This window comes from Corapipo altera, unplaced genomic scaffold (genome assembly GCF_003945725.1).
Source record: "Corapipo altera isolate COAL_440 unplaced genomic scaffold, ASM394572v1 23, whole genome shotgun sequence".
In the NCBI taxonomy this organism is placed as follows: domain Eukaryota; kingdom Metazoa; phylum Chordata; class Aves; order Passeriformes; family Pipridae; genus Corapipo; species Corapipo altera.
This window is the reverse complement of record NW_020884878.1, coordinates 567,524-587,511: the sequence shown is the minus strand read 5'-3', so window position 1 is coordinate 587,511 and position 19,988 is coordinate 567,524. Positions and strand designations below refer to the sequence as shown.

Sequence of the window (19,988 nt, the reverse complement as noted above, 5' to 3'; positions counted from 1 at the left end):
TTCCTTTCCTTTCCTTTCCTTTCCTTTCCTTTCCTTTCCTTTCCTTTTCCTTTTCCTTTTCCTTTTCCTTTTCTTTTTCCTTTTCCTTTTCCTTTTCCTTTTCCTTTTCCATTCAAGTCCTTCAAATACATTCAGGTCCTCCAGGATGGAGACGAGAGTTGTCACCAAAACTTATTTAGCAGAGAGTAGAAATGGGGACAATTTGCATGTTTGGGGGAGGTGAAGAACCAGGGTTAGATACCCTGAGGTAGTGTCGTGCCTAAATGCTCCCGGGGCTGACTCCAGGACAAATATTGTATCCCGGCTGGTCTGGATGCTGGCACTGAGCTCCAGCCCTTCCTGGAGGTGACTCGCTATGGATGAAGGCTACTAGGGAAACAGGGTCCCTCTTTTCTTGTGAGTGAGCTCCTTCCTAGATTTGGGTACCATGTGGGAGTCAGGCACCACCCCGGGCTCGGAAACAGGACTGGGGCCATGGGTGAAGGTTGGCATTTGCTTGGGCTCCGGCACTGCAGCGCTGCTTCAGGGAGCACGTTTATACCCGAGCAGCTTCATGAGGACAACAACTTTCCACTCCTTATCCCGATAATTAGGCAGCGAAGCTTCCCTGCTTTCTTCGGCAGGGATTCGGTGGGGTGTCTCCAGAGACCTTCTCAAACTCGATAATATGTGCTGCTGGGTGCACTGGGGTGCCTTGTCCTCTCTGGGGGTTTCTTTGCCCTCTCCATCAGCTGGAGAAGCGGCAATCGGAACTGGGGGGAGCCGCCAGAACCACAGGAGAGGGGCGTGGAGCCCACTGAGATGGGGAGTGATGGACCTGGGGGGTCTGACAGCGAGAGGGAGTGGGTTTGGGAGCCCTTTGTGATCCCCGAATTGACTATATCTCTTTTCAGAGTAGTGCAACCCATTCATCATTGATTAGAGATAATACTATGAAAGAGTCCTTCCTGCTTGCCGTCGGTAATGAAAATGTTTGTTTGTGGCTTTGGTTGAGGTTTTTTTCTGTAGGCAAGAAGGAAAAAACAAACAAGGTGGAATTAGCGAGACGCAGCAGGTGGGTGCAGAGCGATAACCTCGGACGGGAGTTCTTGTAATAAAGAAATGGGTAAAGGAGCTCCTGGGCCCTGACAAGTCCAGGTGGGGACAGTCCTTAGGGGGATTTAACCAGGAAGTCCCTGTGGGCTTTATCCAAAGCCTATTGAACTGACTGACCACCTTCCGGGTGAATTGGGGTGCCTGGATCTGTGGGAACCTCAGCCTCCCTTGGCACCACTGCTTAAATTACCGGGACACCGGGAGGTGTTAATGACCATCAGTGAAGTTACCTGCTGCTATGCTGTTAGATTCCCATTTCTAGAAGGTTGGGGGATCTCTAAGAGTCTTTAAGGCAGGACAAAGCTTTGGAGCAACTTCTCCTTGGAAGAACATCCAATGATTTGGGAAGACCGGTTGCAAAGCAGCAGCTGCAGAGCCCAAGAGGCATCTAGGAATTAGAGTGTCTCTGGGGAGCAGGACAAGGAGGTGGCTTTCGCCACGGGCAAGGAGATAAGGTGGGAGATGGTCCTAGAAAGGACGGAGCCCCGCCACCAGCAGTGTGCACGGAGCAGAGGCCGCAGACATCTGACTACCAAAAGAACATGCCTCTCTTTCTATTTCCCTCTCTCTCGCTTTTTTCTTTCCCCTCCTCATCTCTGCCCTGAAGGCGGGTAGGTCAGCTATTTGTCTTTGAAGCTGCGTTTCTTGTTGGTTGAATTGACTGTTCTGAAAGAAGCATCGCATCTGACCAACACCAGGACTGCGGGTGGCAGAGACTTTTCTGTTCGTCTCTTTAGTCCTGTTCCATTTTCCTCTCCTCCCTTGTTTCATCAATTCCATTGTTTTCCCTCCGCCTTGTACCCTCCCCTCCAATTTATTTTCTCTTTCTTATTGATAGTCTTAAATCCATCCTCTGCCTCAGTAATCTCAACGGGAGGGGCGAAAAACCCCCGTGGCTACCGCAGCGTGGAAGGAAGCATCATGTTCTAGTTTCTTCCGTGCCCGGGCTCTGCATTTTTGCCTTGTAATACTGCACATCGATAAATAAATAAACGCGCCCAATTTTGTGAGCGCAGGTTGTGCTGAGGTGAGCGGCGGCATTCCGCAGCATCCTCAGTGTGAAGCTGCTCCGGGAGGAGAAGGGAGATGCCTTTAGTGCTCTTCAAACTGTTTCTTAATGGTTTTTAGCGCCCTTTTAAACTGTCCGAGGGCCGGGCCCGTGAGGGAAAGAGGGAAGGAAGATTTGGGCAGATCTCCCACAAGCTGGGTCAGATCTCCCACGCGTGGGACCTGGAGGGTGGATAAAGCAAGTTACATTCTGCACCTTCTTATTTTTGTGCCACATCCCGGAGTGCGTACGTGTGTAATTAACCCTCTCCAGTAGGTTTCCAGGCGATGCCCCGTTCCAGCGACGCTGCCTCCTCTCCCCACCCGGCTCCCGCCCCTCCTGCGCGCTGCTCCCGGTAGATGGAGCATCCTCATCGCTTTTCACCCGAAGCCCTCAGAAATGTTGGTCTTTCCCTCATAACTCCCGCTGTTAAAGCAAGAGGGCGGTTTCTGGGGGACAGGCTCCCCGCCGATGTGTCCCTGAGGGAGCGCAGCGCTGCGGCCCGTGAGCCCCTCCGGGAACCGCCCGTTCACCTGCTGCGTGAGCGGCCTCGGCCCCTTCGCCTGGCGGCTGAACCTGCTCCGGGCTTGCCCCACAGCCAGCCCTGGCTCCCACCACCTCCGGTAGGGCGTGGAGGTGACAAGGTGATACCTGCCGCCTTCTCTGCACCCTTTGAAGGGGCTGAGATGCCCCAGAGATGTGGGGAAGTCTCCCCAGTTTTCGGAGGGGGGGCGAGGGGTGCTCCTACTCCTTCCTCTGGCGGCCTTTCAGTGAGGCTCTGGACGGCTCCTCGCCCTTTCCCTTGTGGCGAGGGAAGGGGTCACCACGTTCTGGTCACTTCCCCAGTGCTGTTGGCCCCCAAACTGCAGAGGGGACCCCTGACCGCCCCGTCCTCCCCCTCCGCCGTGAGGGACTCGCTCCCCGCTTCTCGCGCCGCCATTTTGTGGCGCTGCTCCTCAGCCCCCGTGGTATCCCACAGGGTAGGGGTTTCCCCACACTTCTTTTGACAAAAAATAGTTTTAATTTTTAAATCCCAGGACTTAAGAGAATAATCTGCAGCAATAGCCTTTTGTTTGGTATGTGCCGGACCAAGTGAAATGTGGCAATCCAGTGGATGTTCAGGTCTCCTCACAGGGTTCCGAAAACGGTGTGGCAAAAAAGAGGCAGAGTAGCATATACATTAAAATGAAGTACATTTCAATTTTTTTTTTCAGTTGAGATGAAAAGTTAGTCTAGAAATGTGAACTCCACAAAATTTCATGAAGAATCAAATAACCAGTCTCTTTACAGTCGTAAACAGTAATGAATAGCACGGGAGAAACACGGTTTGCTCTCAAAAGAGCCTCGCCGGAATGAAAATTTCTTATATAAAGACAACAGGAATTAATACCGTTTCACAGCCTACAATTGGTAGAATTGAGCCTTGGATTTTAAGGAAGATATTTACCTCACAGATTATGGGTATTTTCCACCTTTTAATGAAGAACCCAGAAATGGCTGTTGTCGGATGGGTTTACTGAGAAGTGGCATTAATGTTAGTGCTGTAATGGCTACAGACTCCATCAGCACTTTGCTTGTGGGTTCTTCATCCAGTACAGTCTTGTAACATACGAAACTTTATTGCCGCAATTGAATTCCCTATAATTACATTAATGCGGTGCAAAAACGTGCGATGCAAAATAATATTTTTCACCTGGCAGCGTTCTGAATAGCCCCATTAGAAATAACAGATGCGGTTTGAAGCTGTTTTACCTAGTCTTGTGGGTTATATGTTTATCTTCTACAAAAGTATCAGCCATATATGAGAATTTCCTCTGAATTTGTCATCCTGAGTTGAATAATGGTTTGATGCTACTTTTCTGCAGTAGGTCCAAGGATCAGTCTTTGCTCCAGCCAAATCCTGGAAGACATCAGTTGTCCAAAAATTGTTTCAGGCTGGTAATAACTACTGTTTTTAAAACCCCCAAACACCGTTTGTATTACCAGTGCCATTGAATCTCTCAGTCCTTTCTACTAGTGACACCTGTATCCTCTTAATTCACAGCACAGAATAGCATTTGTCATTTGCAGTTAGTTACTTCATTTTAACAATAACAAGTTAATAATAGAATAAGAAGTATTTTACATATTCATGCTTTCAGAAGCACTATTTTCTTCAACACTTTTCATAAATTGTATTGTAAAATTGCAGTAAATAATTTTGAAAAATCACTGTAGTTCTGTTTCTCTCTTCTACGAAAATATTCAAAAGATAAAATTATTTGTAATTGTTTAAGCGGTGATATAATAGTCTCTATCTTAATAATACACAGCTATAGAGTCTGCCGTATTGATGAACTTTGTGTTCAGCTCATAAACCAATGAATAGAATTTCCTTGCCCCAATATCTTGCAGTTTTTATGGGAAGTGTCAGGAAAACAATTAGCAAACATTGTTAAACTGTTTCTAGAGAACAGATTTTTAATACATGCTCCAAACTATTTTTTTTTAATCCAAAGGAATTACTTCAGATTTTCTTTTGCATCGTGTAAAAGCAAAAATATTCTGCATTGACCTGTGGCTTGAGTATTCCTTAGTATTTTTCTTAGTATTTTCAGAAGATTTTTTTTATTTTTTATCTCATGTGTTTCCAGGCACTAGGAACTAGGATTTCAATCTTCTAAATACATTTGGTAAAACTATTATCTGTTTCTCGGAGTTTTTATCGCAGCCTGTGCTAATCTGGTCACTTGGATTAGGTGTTCTCATCCTCCCTTAACTATTAGACAAATTCATTTCTGTCAAACATTCAGCATTTTAAACGCTCCCCCCCGTCCCCTCCCTCTTCCACAGTCTCAGCGCTGCAGGATGTAGCCTTAATGCCACTTTAGTTAAATTCTGCAGTTGTTTTCTGTTCTACTTTATCCTGGATTAGGATCTCATCCTCATCACCGGTTTGTCGTGGCTTTGCTTCTTTCACTGTGCTGTGGAGACAGTTAAGTATCAGATAACTTGGCTAATGTTAATGTACCTGAGCTAACGAGCTGCATCCAGTGCGTTCTGATAAACCGTGTTTGCATCCTGTTTAGAAAACTCATTATTCCCCATCTGTTTAAAAACCCCATCACTGAATTTCTGCACCCAGCAGCACTATGCAAACAGAACAGTGAATTTGTAATCAATCTACTTTCTGTTGTATGCGAGTTCTGTCTTTAATCGCACTGAACATATTTACACCTTCTGATTCAAATATACTTTGCGATTACACGGGAGGAGTGTGCAGGAGGGTTAAGGAGCTTTTCCATCACCAGCGCTGCAGTCCATAGGCTTAGTAACCAGCTGGACTACAGGCTACACATTTTGCACACAAACATCTTTTCCTGCATCCTTCATGCCTCTAAGAACATTAAGCCTCTCAAACGTAGAACTGCTCCAGGAGCAGCGCTTCACCTAAATTATAAACCTCCTTTTTTCCAAGCTGTGGTTTAGACTTTTATTGAGTCCCTTACTACTATCAGTGAGAAACTTGGTTCCACTAATACGGTTTAGGCAGTGATTCAAATGCAGTTAAAACTATTTTTTTCTCTCTTTTATGTTAAAATGTGTGGTATTGTCTTGCAATTTTGACTTGTTTATTGCATCAATAAGGCTTTTGACTGTGTAAATCCCTGAACTGCATTTTCCTTTTGTAGTTTACACAATGAGTGACGAACTTTTGACCAACTTGGGCAAACTTCTGGTCGAGCTTGGTAGGTCGTTATATCATATATTTTTAATTAATAATTACTAATGCAGTGCATGTAATGATGTTTTCTGCTTTAAACAGTTGTATTAACTTCAAGTAAATGTATAATATTAAGATTTTGATCTTTGCCTACATAACGTTTTGCTAGCTTGGAGGTTATGGAGAGGGGTAGTAACAGCTATTTAATAGTAAAATTGCTATTTAGATATTTTGTTAAAATAATTGTTAACCAGAGTTTGTGCAATTAATGCTGCACAGCATATGTTTGTTTCACAGCTCAACTCATATATATGTCTATATATGTCTATATATGTATTTATATATATGTGTGTATATATATATAAATATATATATATATATATGGGTTAATTTTCTTCTTAAGCTTTCCAGGTAGAACAACGTTCTTTTGCCAAGGAACGTGTGAATCAACAGATAAATTGTGAGTAGTGATAAATTATCATTTTATTGCATTCTGAACACTGATTTTGTTTCACTGGTCTTGGGACATGTTCTGTGTCTCGGGGACGGAAGCAAGCTGAACAATGAGAGCTGTCCCGTGTCCTGCTCTCACCCTGCCTCATCTTTTGCCATCAATACTTGCTCATTCTCCCCAGCAGACTTTGCTTTTGCTCACGACTTTTAGCCGACGCCGTTCAGCTGCCTCACGGGCAGCCAGTTTCATGCTGCGCCATTTCCTGCTCCGACTCTGCAGCTCCTCACAGTCACTGGCAGCTCTTTGATTCAGCTGTGCTTGCTCAATGCATCTGCCACTTGCCTCCCTTTCTTTCTGCATGTTTTTTGTTCTTTCCAGATTTGGACCTCTGCCTCACTGCCTCTTCTCTCTTTCTGTTTGCTTCAAATAATGAAAGTTCTCTCAGTTGCTGCTACCTACTCAAGCCTGGTAGTTCCTTTTTTTTTTTTTTTGCAATTAAGCAGCTGGTTATTTCATTTGAAATTCAAAACAGTAAACCCAAAGGGAAAAATCTTGCTCCACATCAAATTTCCACACACCCCCAGGACTTACACACTGGCTTTTTTTAACCGTGCTACTATGTACTAACCTATAGGAATGTCTGGAGAATAGTTTCTCTACCACATCTGTCCTCACCACTGGTACTTCATAGGTAGATATTGAAGCTCATAACCTCCAAGAAAAAGAATAAGAGAGAATTCTGGTCTAATGGGTGTTCTTTTTGATTATAACATTTCTAATGATCTTCGCTGATATGCCCGAGCAAGTACTTATTCATTAAGAAGATTGTCATTATGAAATTGAAACATCTTAAACATAAAAACCCCTGTAACACTAAATCTGGCACATCTAGAGGTCTGGTTTAACTCTTCAGTCACATAATTGAACCATAGACTTGAGGTTTTTCTTAACATTTATGCAGGCTTAGGGTAAATGGTCCTGTTCTTAGGGAAAATCCAAAGGCTATGTAGTAACATGGCATAGCTGCTTGTGTTCAGTTCAGAGATGCCTAAATATCTGTAAACTCACAGCCAACACTCAGGCTTTTAACAGTTTGGGTTAAATCTTTCAAAAACTTACCAAAAAATAGTGACACTGCTGTAATTTTGTCCCTGTGTGAGTATTACTTGGCAGAGGAACAGCTGTAGCATTCAGCCTCGGACTGTTGGTGTGAGATTCATCAGGCTATTTGGCTACAGTCCCTTTCTTTCCAGTGGAGGGAAAAGGCACTTTTAGGGTGTGATTTATCTTATCCTGAAGAAAGATTTTAAAGTAGGTTAGGTAAAGTAAGCTTTAAAAATGTCAGCTTGTCTCTGCTGAATGTAGCTGCAGCCATGGGTGTCTAGTTCTGAAGTAGGTGCCTGCACTGAAAAGTTGGGTGAGATGGATCTCACCCACCAGATCCTTGTGAAAGCAAAGGGTGAGTTGAACAAATCACAGAGGTGCTCATCTCTAGAAAATTCTAAATGAAATGTTAGGTGCATATTTTAATATACTTATATCTTGGTAAATCTCAAAAAGTCATCTAAGGGATACTGCCACATACACGTGTGTGATTGAATTCCATCTAGGGTCACCTACTCTGGCATTTAGTGCTTCAGGGTGGCAGTGATAGCAAGGGATGATTTGTGGAAGCTTGTATGAAAAAAAAAAAGAAATAAGAAACACAGAGAAAAATGAAGTGCACCAAGCTGTGCTCATTCCATTGCAAGGAGAGCAGGCACGATGGCTCTCACAGCTTTTACTTGTGAAAGAGAACTGGGCATGTTCAACAACATGGATTCTCTCCTAACCACTCACTCAGAAAGTGTTATCAGCTGTCTGCTCTCAGAAAAGGCAGAATTAAGAGTTTGCCTTCAGCATCTCCACAAATATCAAAGTCCTTGAGAATTTGTCATTAGAAAGCTTTTTTTATTAATTAACCTGTGTCCTGTATTAATGTATCATGCACCTTGAGTAAAATTCCTTTTTATTTTATTTTATCTGTTTCTGTTTTCTGCTAATTACTTATATGCCTTTAGTGATGTTTTTATTTTTCCTTTCTTGTAGTCAGCTTTCCCATTCAAAACGTTTGGGTTTCTGGACTTCTGTAAGAGAAAACAAATGTTTGGAAGAGTGTCCTGGTTCCAGCCAGGACAGGGTTAATTTTTGCCATAGTCAGAAGGGGCATGGCCAGGACTCCAGGTTATTTTATACCTTTCTTTAGGGAGAAGGAGGTGGTTTGAAATGTTTCAGAGGGAACACTAAACTGGGGAATACCATTCCTAAAACACAACAAAGAGACATTTATCTTTAGCAACTTTTGTATTTCAATCGGTCTCCTCAGTTGGAAACATTCAGGAGGGCAAAGTGCCTTTACCTTGGTTTCCCTGTGTGCTTCTTACAGTGTCTGCAGATACTGAGGGCTGCAACAGCTCAGCTCTAACTGTTCAGAGTGCTTTGCTTTCTGCCACTAGTTGTTACTTCACTTTTCTACAGAGTGGGATTCAGAAGCAGCACAAATAATTACTTTTTCTCCCAAAGTCAATCTCATGATATTAGATGATAACAAAGGTACTCACCACGCAGCTGAAACTCCCGAAGTTTTGACTCACTTTGTTGTTGCTTTGCTTAATTGTAGACTGTCCACTCACCTGGGGCTATGGAGATAAAGTATTTTGGAAGACATTTTTAGTAATTCTGAGTGTAGACTTTTTATTTCATGGATCTGTTGAATGTTTACTTTTTTATTTTTTTAATTTTAGCATATACTGCAGAATTGGCAGAAAAAAAGGATAAAATTGCTAAGTTGGAGGAAAATATAAAGAATGGCAATGAGGAAGTAGCTGATTTGAAAAAGCAACATGAGAGCAGTAAGAAGAACTGTAATGTGTAAGTACAGTTTAGGCTGGACTCTGAGCTATGCCTGGCAATAAGGAAGTCAGTGGGGAAGTAATGGAAAAATATGTGTGTGTGTGTGTGTGTTCTGACAGGAGTGGTGTAAAAGAAAACTTTAGGATTCCCCTATTTTTTTTCAAACTGTAAATCTTAAGTAAAAAAAATTGCAGTATTACCCGTCCCCTGAGAAAGTTAATCAAAGAAAATCAGACTACATTTAACTTTAGATTAGTTTTTTTATTAGAATCAGCAGTTTTCAGAGATCATAGGTACTGTTTTTGCAGCCTGCTGAAGTATTTATGTAGTAAGGTAATAGAAACATAATTTTTCTATATTTGGACGCATCTGAGCTCTGTCAAATTTGAACAACACTAAGAATACTCTTAAAAAAAAAAGTCTTCCTGACACATGTTTGTGTGCTTCTATTAGCAGATTTTAGTATCATTTTTGCTCCATGCTGCAGAATTGTTCTCCCAGGCACACTCTTTTGGAGAATGCAATGGGCTGCTCTTCACACTTTTCTTTACATAAATTTTTGTGTCAGACTATCAGTGCAAGTTTTGGATGCAGATCACTTTTGGATCTTAGTAATTAGAAGCTTTTCAAGAAGCAATTTGTCTGCAAGGAGTTTATTCTTCCTGACACATAATGTTTTGTTTTCAGAAATGGAAATCTCAGGTGTTTGTAGGGGTAGCTAAAAAGGCAAATCTGTATTTGACTCTACAGAGGGTTTGGCCCAGGTGATAAAATCCACCCCAGTGTTCATCTCTCCACAATCTTTCTAGTTCCTCAGCAGCTGAAGTGATGATTTCTTGGCAAATTCTCTTTCGTTTTCTTGCAATTCTATATCTAAAGGTAAGTATTCAATAAAAATATAACATACATTTGAATTTTTTTTTTTTTTTTGGATGTGAATGGAGAGTGTGGGTGTTTCTAACACAAAGAGGGAAGTAAAGATGGCATTAGGGTCCTTTCTGGTTTTATTTTGAACCCTCAGAAAACAGAAGAAAGAATGAAATCATTAGTGAATGAAGTGGTTGTAGTGGCTGGCTGTTTGAATGGATAACCACACCATACTTGTTTGTAGCTTTATCATAAAAAGGGTTAGGAAAAAATTTGACCTTGACAAGAAAATTCCATTTTTCCATCACATTCTTGCCCCCAATGGAGGATAAAATGAACACTTATGTAAGTTTATGAAACTACTCACACCACTTCCTTTGATATCTTTTTTGCAAATCACAAACTGTTAAATGATGCAAATGAAATAAAAAAAAAATGGATTAAAAAATTACGGGTAGAACTAAGGATCTGATCTAAATTTTAATCGTTGAATTCACTGGGTCTTGGCTCAAGTCCTACAAAGAATAATTAATGGCATTAGTGTAAAGAGACTGAAAATGAGAAGTGACTCATTAATGAATACATGTATTCATAGAAGGACAATGCTTGCAGAAGAGTAGAGACTTTGTGTCTTAAATTATTGGAAATGTCATTTAACGACACACTGAAAACTGCAATAAACAAGCCCTAGTTGTAAGATCAGACAATTAGAGCACTTACACAGTAGAATCATCCTAAACTTCCAAAATTTATTCTAGTTGACACTCCATCTATACTGGACATGATTCTAATGTTGGTTTTGCAAATTCAAATATTGTTTTGGAGTCACAATCACCCTCTCAGCTGACTAATTGCCAGCGATGCTCAATAGAGCTCTCAAAGAAACTGTTTTGTCTGGGTTACTAGACATGATCATGAGTGTATTGAAGCAGATTTGAAGACTTTGAACAAAATAAAGGATTCTTATATTCAGCAAGTCTATAGAAAATATGATATATGAGACAGATATATTGGAATAATACCGTGTTTTCTTAAAGAAATCCATATTGGTCTATGTAACAAAGAACTGGCACAAAATGAGCCAAATGAAACATATGTTTTTAGACAAGTGATGACATTTTGCTAATATTTAGTTTCTTGAATGATTCAAACTGTTGATCCCAGAGCAGTAAGAAGTAGTGAAATACTGCTGGTGGAACCTATTCCAATTTTATTGTTTCTCTTACAATTTTTAAATTTGGGTGCAAGGATGGTGAGATTTCATGGAAAAATAAAAAAACGTAATAAGAAAAAAAGCCAGATGAACTCAGAATGCTGTTAGTTTGGAAAAGAAATCATTGTCTTGTCCCTCTAGCCAAACTACCAAATGACAGGATAATTTTATTGCTTGCAGATTAGTGTGGACAAAGATTTTTCTTTATACCCTGGCTGATGAAAGGAAGGACACATAAATGTGATGTGATCCCTGAAACAGTGATGCATTTAGCAATCTGATAGATGAGCTACTTGAATCCTGCACACCTTGTTGTGCTCACAAACCAGTGTCCTTGTACTATGTGCTTTTTCTATGTCTACAGAGTAGATGTGAACACATGTAAACATGGTTTGTACTCTGATTAATAAAAGCTTTTTGACTTTTATATCTCTTGGATACTTTTTCCTCCAAAGAAAGGCATGGGGGCTTCTGAGTAGAAGAAGATCACAGTGTTGGTGTGCCAGCACATTTTTATATAAGTATGTTGGTTTCTGCTTTTTTAAAAATCTGACCCTTTAGAAATTCAGCTTTCTGTTGCATTTGCAGTAGATATGGCGAAGTAACATTTTTGTAATTACATTTTCAATCACCAGTGGTGTCAAGCACTTTGTGCTGACAGTGCTAAATTTCCTGAAGGAGGCTCTCATTCCTCAATGAGCTGTTTTGTTGACAAACTTTACTGCTGTTATAAATGTTGGTTGTGTTTTGTGTTGTCTCATCACCTGGAATTCAAGAATATTTGACTTCAGTTCAGCAAATTAATTGCCAGGTCTTTGCTCTTTACTTATTTCCTTGATGGAGATTGCAGTAAGTCAGCTGTTACTGAAGCCTCTGTTTTATTCTACCTTTGGAGAGATTGTTCAAATGGACGTTCCTACTTTGTGTGATGGGATGTCACAAACCCTCCAGCTTTGAACCATGGGGCACATTCGTATCCCAAAATGCCCTTTACTTACCCTACTCATGGCTATGCAGTGCAAAGTGAGCTGTATGTCCTCAGCTGCTCTCTGAATTATTTGCTTTTTTCAATTGCAGCCCTGTTCTGTATTGCCATTTCTCCCCTCCTCTTTGTTCATGTATCTCTGCTGCTCCAGATTCACTTAGTCTCGTCAGTCCTAATGGATTTTTCCTTCTATTTCTTCAACATTTAGCTTTGATGCTATATTTATGTATGTGTTCCTAAAACTGGGGGTTCTGTGTGCATCTGCTAGGACAGACAGCTGCTCTCAAACTTCACTGTAGGTGTTAGTGCTGCCTAGGACAGCTTATATTCTGGACTAAGGCTGAATATATAGATCCCTTTAAGTCCTGGCTAGAGAGAGGGTATGCTAATTTTTTCTAGGAGGGAGCATGTAATTTCTTTTCCTTGGCAGTAGGACCTCTGTCCCACTCCAGCCCAGCCTGTTCACATGCTCCTTACACTATTTTTTTTTTTTTCAGGCAGGATTCTTTCTTTTCAAAAGCCTTTTTATATACCTCTCCTAAAGTTCACATCTGAATTTCACTCGAATCAGAAAGTCTATCTGTCTCTCTTTCTAATATTCCCAACATCCAAGGAAGAGGTATCTCTAGTACCTGGGTGTTGAAAAAGTACTGTTAGTTTAGTAGTGGTAAGTATTCCACAAAGCTGCTGTGCTTTCAGTGCCTTCCACAGCATCCTGCTCTAGGAAAATCACTTTGGTGTTTTCTGAGCAGCACTTGCTTAGCAAATGGAGGAAATTCTGTTTGTGGCTGCTGCTTGCATTTAGGTATGGGATGGGTGTTGCTGATACTGATGAGAATGAAGAATGAATTTCTGGGCATCTCCAACAAGAAGATTGTACATATCTAAAGGATTTACTCATGGTGCTCTGCTGAGTACCTAATAAGTGAATTTAGATGCCTCATTGCTTAGCACTAGACTCCAAAAAACTGTGTGAAGCCCATTCCATTAATTCCTTAAAAACTGCTTTGTAATCTTTCTTAATTATTTTTATATATCTATTTTCATGAATTTGCAGTTTTACAATCTTAACAAAATAAATGTATGCACGTGAAAGACTTCTGTACTAAACCCATTTATGTTTGACTTTCAAAACATTAATGAATTATTTGTTCTAGTAAGCTACTGAAGTAGCTTGACATCTTATTTTTTGAATGGCTTTTTATTAGAAAAGACCCCTAATATGCTTTCTATTTTTTTTTTTAACTTTCTCCACAGTTGGAAGCCCACCTATAAAATTCTTAGCAAACATGAAGAATATGTGAAAAATGAACTTGAAGCTTTAGAGGAAGCTACAGAAAATGAGAGGTATCTGTGGTCATGTGAGATGAGGTTTCTTATTAACCTGACTAAACCCAGCTGTCTGCATCACAACTTCTTGTAAACTTTACAGGATGAGTGACTGAATAACTAAAAGGATTTTTTGGCTTACATTATTATGAGGTCATATCTTATTTTGTAGTTACCAATGGAATAGGATACAATATGGATTCTTCAGTTGCTTCCCAAATGCCCATTACAATTTTTCAGAACATTGTTCAATTGCCTACTGTTTGAAGAAAAGCTCAAGAAGTAAAGACAATTTTTTTCAGCTAACAATTAGAAGCATTCAGACAGTTTCATGCTTTTCTTTATTTTGGAATATGAACTGTATATGATTATTAGAATGTACAAACCAAGTTTTTGTGTACTGCTGTATATTTTTCAAAATAAACACAAAGCATGCAAATGCAGTTCTGTTCAGTAAGTGTCATCTCACTTACTGAAACGTGTTTCATCTTCATTAATTATACTCTGCAATCAAAAGAAATTAGGAATTGTGCAATGTAGCTGCTACATTCAGTGAAATCAAGAGCAGTCCCTGAAGATTTTCACTGAAAGGTTCCAAATGTGCTGTGCCAAAGTAACCCTCCAAAGTTTTGTTTAAAAGAGTAAAACAGAGTCTCATTTTAGAGAGGCTGCTCACCTTCACTGATCTGCACGTGAGGGGGAGGAGGCTCCTTAGCCCTGCAGTGCAAAAGTCACAGCAGACCCCTCTAGATATCTAAATACCAGTTTAGAGTCCCAAATTTAGGTGATTTAAAATGTTGGCTTCGGGTCTTTTGTAACTGTTCTTTGTGCCAGTTGTCCAAGACAGCAGAAATAGCGTGCCTGATAGCCTTTAATTAACTCAGTTAGTAGCTTATCTGTCTTCTTCCTGTTCAGAGCTCTAAATTTGGTGAAAAATAAGGTTAAATTGGCTTTCTATGAGTATATGATTAAGCCATTTTGGCTTTCACTAATTTGAGCTGACAAGCCAAAGAAGCATTACTTTTAAATTGCTTCTTTAGATAACTAGTTTCAATTCCAACATGAAAGTGTTTGATCTGTTTTCCTAAGCTTAATTATAAGACATCATGACTATAAATCATGAAATGAATTTAACTCATATATTTTTCAAAACTTTTCCTCAAATACAATCCCTCTGCACTGAAGCATTTGATGATGTGCTCAAGTCAGCTAAATGTGCATTCAGCAAATTCTAAATATTTAAATTAGGAAGAAAAATCAGTATATTTCGAACTTGATGAGCTGAATGTGCTTTTCAGCCTGGGAGTTGTGGGCACTCAGGACATGCTTCTTTAGATGGAAAGATGTTTTTAAAAGATGGGCAGATCAGTTTGTGTTTAATTAGGCACTTATGGAGGTTTTACAAACGTTCCACGTTTTTTCATTGTTGTTGGTTTCAAGAACATAGAAGAATGCTCATATGAACTGGAAGTTTGTCCTGAAAGAAGTGATCTGAAGAAGGAAAGAGAAATAAATTGCCACCTACATAATGTTTAGGGGGTTTGTGAGCACTGCCCCTTTCCCATTGCAATTAGAACAAAACTTTTTCTAATGACTTTAATGTGAATTCTAAATACTTCTGTGTTATCTGCACAAACTGTAAGATGTAAATTATTTAGGAAAAATATTAAAAGCAGTGGCAATTTCTTAAGACTACTACACTATATATGGCCCTAAATATTAATATGAGAAAAATAGATTTTGGGAAAAGAATATAAAGTTTTAGGATTATATTCAGAAGCTTGAAATGTTATCTGCTACAACAAATTATTTTACTTATTTATATTGTTTAAATTTATTTGTAATGCATTCTAAATTGTATATTTGCAAATTTTTTTTCCTCAGCTAGTTTTGTAGCATTTATTTAATTAAATAGAATTGAATCTTTTTCATCTTTCATACCTGGGAAATTTTGTACAGTATACAGAAATATCAAGTAAATCAAGAAACTTAGATTCCTGAGACCACTTGTGTAGAAAAACAGATAGATCAGTGTAATTTTCTCTGTGAATTTTGGGAAGTGTCAATTCCTAGGTTTCACAGTGTTGACCTACCACTTCTTCCCCCTAAAGTGTATTGAACTTCAATCAGTTTAACAGGAACTGGTACCTGGAGTGTAGTTTGACTTGAAAATTAAAATCTTCCTGTTTTTTGTCCTGTGACTTTTGTTTTCCTTTCGTAAGGGCAGAATTTTCTAGCACTGAGTTCGGACACAAGTTTTTCTCTCTTCCATTGTCTGGGGTTGCCAGTGGGCAGCCAGGACTGACAAATGCAGCCTTTCAGTCCTGCTGCAATTAAGTGATTAGTAAAAGTTTGAGGTAAAATGTGTTCCTTAGAGAGAAATACTGTCTGCTTTGCAAGCAGAGAGAGCTGTTCCTTAATGCAGCCTTTATTCGTGGGGCAGGTAAAGAGATGGCTCTCTGGCTTTACCTGCTGTTATGAACCATAATTTTTTCCATAAAGGAATTTCTTGCTAATCTATGGGTGTACTAATAACTTAATATTTTAAAATTTGTCCCTCTGTATTGCTCACCTAACCTTTTCCTACAGGATGACATTTCCTTTACCTTCTGTGTTTTTATATTAACCTATTGTAATATCAAGGAACTCTGTGTATTATTTCTTTCCCAATTAAATGACTGTTTAGTGTTAACAGTATATGCTGGATATCTGTAGCTGTGATACCTCTTTATTAACATACCTCATTTATTAACCTCTTTATTAACTTCATATTCTTTTCCCAAAATCTTTTTCTCACAGAGCAGTATTTATGACCATCCATAATATAGTGGTCTTAAGAAATTGTCACTACTTCAAACATTTTTCCTGAGTAATTTACACCCAGCTGTGATACCTCTTTATTAACACCTGCCATCTGCAGAAACACTCACCACCCCACTCTTATTATGTATTTTGCACATGCCTAAATTTTTCTGCTTTATGTGATGAGTTGCACCCTATTACTTCTGGTATTTGTTAGTTTTTACGGTATAATTTTTTAAAAAGCTGATTGAGAGTTTTAAGAATGTCATGAACATTAATTGATGTTACCTACCTTAGTAACTCATAGCTGTGTGCTCACATGATGCCAGTGAAATTATATTAGTGTAACATTAATTTACAGGGCAGCCCTGTAAGAAGCTGAGCATTCTGGCTCTTTGCCATTTAAACATTTAAGTGTTTGCTTAACCTTAAGTGTGAACAGTCCTATTGTTTTAGTGTGAGTCATATGTGTGCTTAAGGCTTCCCTGAGTCAGACAGAGATTACTCAGCATCTCCTTGGAGGCAGCTCTTAGTCCAGTGGTGCATCAGGCTGCTCTAAATATGGGATGTTTGGCCAAATTCTCTTTAACTGTAAGTTTGATACAGTTCCACTGAAACTGAGGGAGTTGTGCCAATAAACAGCAGCAGAGGTTTTGTCCTGAAGTGAGTTTCATGATAATTACATGGCAAAAAATATGTTTGTCATCTACCAGGCTGACTTTGAAAGTGCCATGGTCTGCATTCCTTTCAGAACAGTGAGGTTTGACTGGTTTTTACATCACAACTGTATTCTTTTTTACATACAACATAGTATTCCTTGAAAATAGCTAGAAAATAAAAAATAAAACCAAAGAGTGGCATATTAAATATAATCCAACTTTTTTTTTTTTTCCCTAGGACATCAGAGCTGATGCCATAAACTAAAAGTTTTTTTCCTTATGAACAATGACTTTGTGTGAAAAAAAAATTAAATTACGTGCATATTTTTATAGGAAAATGTATGAGGATTGCATAACCCAGTATAAGGAGGTTTTGGAGGAACACCGCAAAAAATATGCAGAGACTGCTCTTGCCCAGAGGAATTACAGAAAAAAGGAGGAAGTTGAAGAAATCCAAAAGAGAGTTTTGAAACACTGGAAAAAATACAAATGGAAGGAAGACGCTTGCTTGGATCTGGGTACTGCTCTTATCAATGCTTTTACACTGAAGCCTGTTGGCAGTGCACTGCACATTAAAGGTGCCATACAGAAATCCTCTCATTTTCCACAGTTTCCTTTAAGCTAATAAAATATATTCTTTGTGTTACACTATTTTTAGGAAAAAAATCTGTAGCGATGAAAAATTTGGAGTATATATGGTAATATTCCTTTCTCCAAACCCCAAATGTAATGGGGAGAGGTTTGTCATTGGGGTTCTTGGGGTAAAAATGTTCTAAGAATCCTTTAGTTCGAGGCTCTCAGAATTTTAAATTTAATTTTAGTATCTTTTTAGGGCAAGTTAATGGCATTACTGTCACACTGCAATTTCGGTTATCTATACTAAGTAAAGTGCTCCTGATCTATTAATTTATCTTATATTTGTTAAGAAAATTAGGTTTGTTAATTAATGTTCAGAAATTAAATTTTATTTCTGCAGAGGCTGTTCCTTTTAAATCTGTAAATGATTGGGCTGTACACATGTATCCTTTATTTGCAATGTTTACACAGTTAGCAGGGAAAAAAGTTAAAATTTACCTTTCACAACTTTCTATTAGAAAAGATTAATTATTTATATGTTTATCTTTAGAGTGGCAGCATCAGCATTTCTCTGTGAGAAAATTGGAGGTCAAATAATACACTTCAGTTTAAATTTATGGGAGCATTTTCCAGAGAGAGAATAAAAAATTTAATTTAATAACATATCCATGAAAATTCTTTGTTTAGGAGAAGGTTAATTGAAGTTAGATTTGAAGATTTGGCAAAGAAATGTAGATTTGTCAGAGCTTTCTGCACCTCTGGCATTTGCACTTATGGCACAGAGGGGTCAGAGATCTGGTGGTATCCCTTGCCAGAAAAAAAAAAAAAGCCTGTTGTTCACATATATATTCCATAACATGAAAGTGCATCTTCGAAGCAAAAAACACAGGAAATGTTACATCTTGCCACTGTTGCTGCACAAGAACTCGTCAAACTGAAAAAAGAAGCAGGAGAATTAGAAATGAAGATTGGTTCTTTAGAAAAGGTAACTGTATTTTAATTTGATTTTCTAGAAATCCACGTTATGCAGTTATACATGCTGCCGTTATATTTTCTGACACACACAAAAAAAGTAGTGTATTTTCAGGCACACAGGCCAAGAGGATGATTCCAGTCTTATGTTTCTATAGCATCACGTATGTTTTCTTAGAGAAGAGGGGTCCATGAATGTAAAGGCTCTCAAAGCTTGCTTTCTGTTGACCTCAGCCTATGCCAGAGTTCCTGTCAAGTCACTGTGTCACGAGGACTTTTTGGTGTCATCTCAAGAAAAGACACTTGAAAACAGTGCAGGGACACTCCTTAGTGAGCCCCAGGGCTTGAGTGTACAGCTTTCACAGGCCCTACTGGTTTTTAAGGGTTTGTGTTTGACTAAATATGCTTTACAACAAGAATAATGCAAATTCCCGCTTTCCTTCTTTTTTTTTCTTTTCTTCTTTCCCCCCCCCCCCCAAATAAATGTGTGGGTATATAACCCTCAGAGGTAAAACTGGCTGATTTTAGACAGGGGGATCAATACAGTTCCACTGACTGGAAGAAGCACTGATTTCAAAGGGATGATCTTCAATAAATAAAAGGGATTTTATCAGTGCAGACCTTAAAAGGTCTGTTTTAAGCCTGAGTAGCCCAGTAGGCCAATCTTGTAAAGGTTTAGTAATTTTTTATAGCATTTCATCTGGGTGCTTTTACCTCTGGACCAGCTGATCAAGGACTCCATTTACTGCCTTGTGCTGCTAGAAGCATGTTGTGCACAGGTGGTGTCTTCTGGTTTTCTATTTAATATTTAGTGATCCTGTTTGACACACAGAGTCATAGACTAAAGTTCCTGAGGTGGTGTGTGCTGTATAAACACACAGTAGAGAAGGGATGAGGTGAATTTGCTTATAGCTTTGTAAGGGAGCTCCAGGTTCTGAACAGATGTGCAGTGCCCATGTTCCAAAACTGTAAGAACTGGAGCAAACGTGGGAGTTCCTCTCTTTAACCTTGTTCTATTTATTTCTTCAGAATGTCTTGGCTGCAAAAACTCTACTACTGTGCAGTGATTTGTCAGGTTTAGAAAACTTTTGTAGCACACAGCTGTAATATTTAAAATTTTGTCAATTTTTTATGCTATTTTTTCTTCATCTTTTAAGAGACGTGAAGCGGCTACAGAAGATCAAGATAACTCTGAAATGACTGAAGGAAAAAATCAAAAAAGTCTCGAGAAACCAGAGGAGTTTAAAGAAAGGTACACTTCAAAGTTATTTTTTTCCTTGCTTTTATTCAGAGTAGTATCTCAGCATTGCACAGAGAGTACTACAAAACACAGATTGTTGCTAAAAATGGAGTGGCAAGCTCCTCTAACCCTGATAATGTGATTTAATTATGC

At 39.2% G+C, this 19,988-nt stretch overlaps 1 protein-coding gene across 6 annotated transcripts in view; it reads left to right on the top strand.

Annotated features, from left to right (window-relative positions):
- The first annotated feature begins 1,724 nt into the window (after nucleotides 1-1,724).
- CUNH14orf39 (chromosome unknown C14orf39 homolog) overlaps nucleotides 1,725-19,988 on the top strand; it is a 33,388-nt gene continuing 15,124 nt past the window's right edge. The window contains exons 1-10 of one of the 6 annotated variants that reach the window (XM_027638211.1): nucleotides 2,904-3,219; nucleotides 4,009-4,077; nucleotides 5,815-5,871; nucleotides 6,250-6,306; nucleotides 9,084-9,210; nucleotides 13,515-13,604; nucleotides 17,381-17,565; nucleotides 18,024-18,066; nucleotides 18,488-18,608; nucleotides 19,753-19,847. In XM_027638211.1, the coding sequence (XP_027494012.1) occupies nucleotides 5,823-5,871; nucleotides 6,250-6,306; nucleotides 9,084-9,210; nucleotides 13,515-13,604; nucleotides 17,381-17,565; nucleotides 18,024-18,066; nucleotides 18,488-18,608; nucleotides 19,753-19,847 (767 nt within the window). In that variant the 5' untranslated portion in view covers nucleotides 2,904-3,219; nucleotides 4,009-4,077; nucleotides 5,815-5,822. Of the gene's footprint in view, nucleotides 2,123-2,328; nucleotides 2,788-2,903; nucleotides 3,334-4,008; nucleotides 4,078-5,814; nucleotides 5,872-6,249; nucleotides 6,307-9,083; nucleotides 9,211-13,514; nucleotides 13,605-17,380; nucleotides 17,566-18,023; nucleotides 18,067-18,487; nucleotides 18,609-19,752; nucleotides 19,848-19,988 lie in introns of those variants that run through there. The other 5 variants (XM_027638214.1, XM_027638213.1, XM_027638209.1 and 2 more) reach the window with 5 other exon arrangements.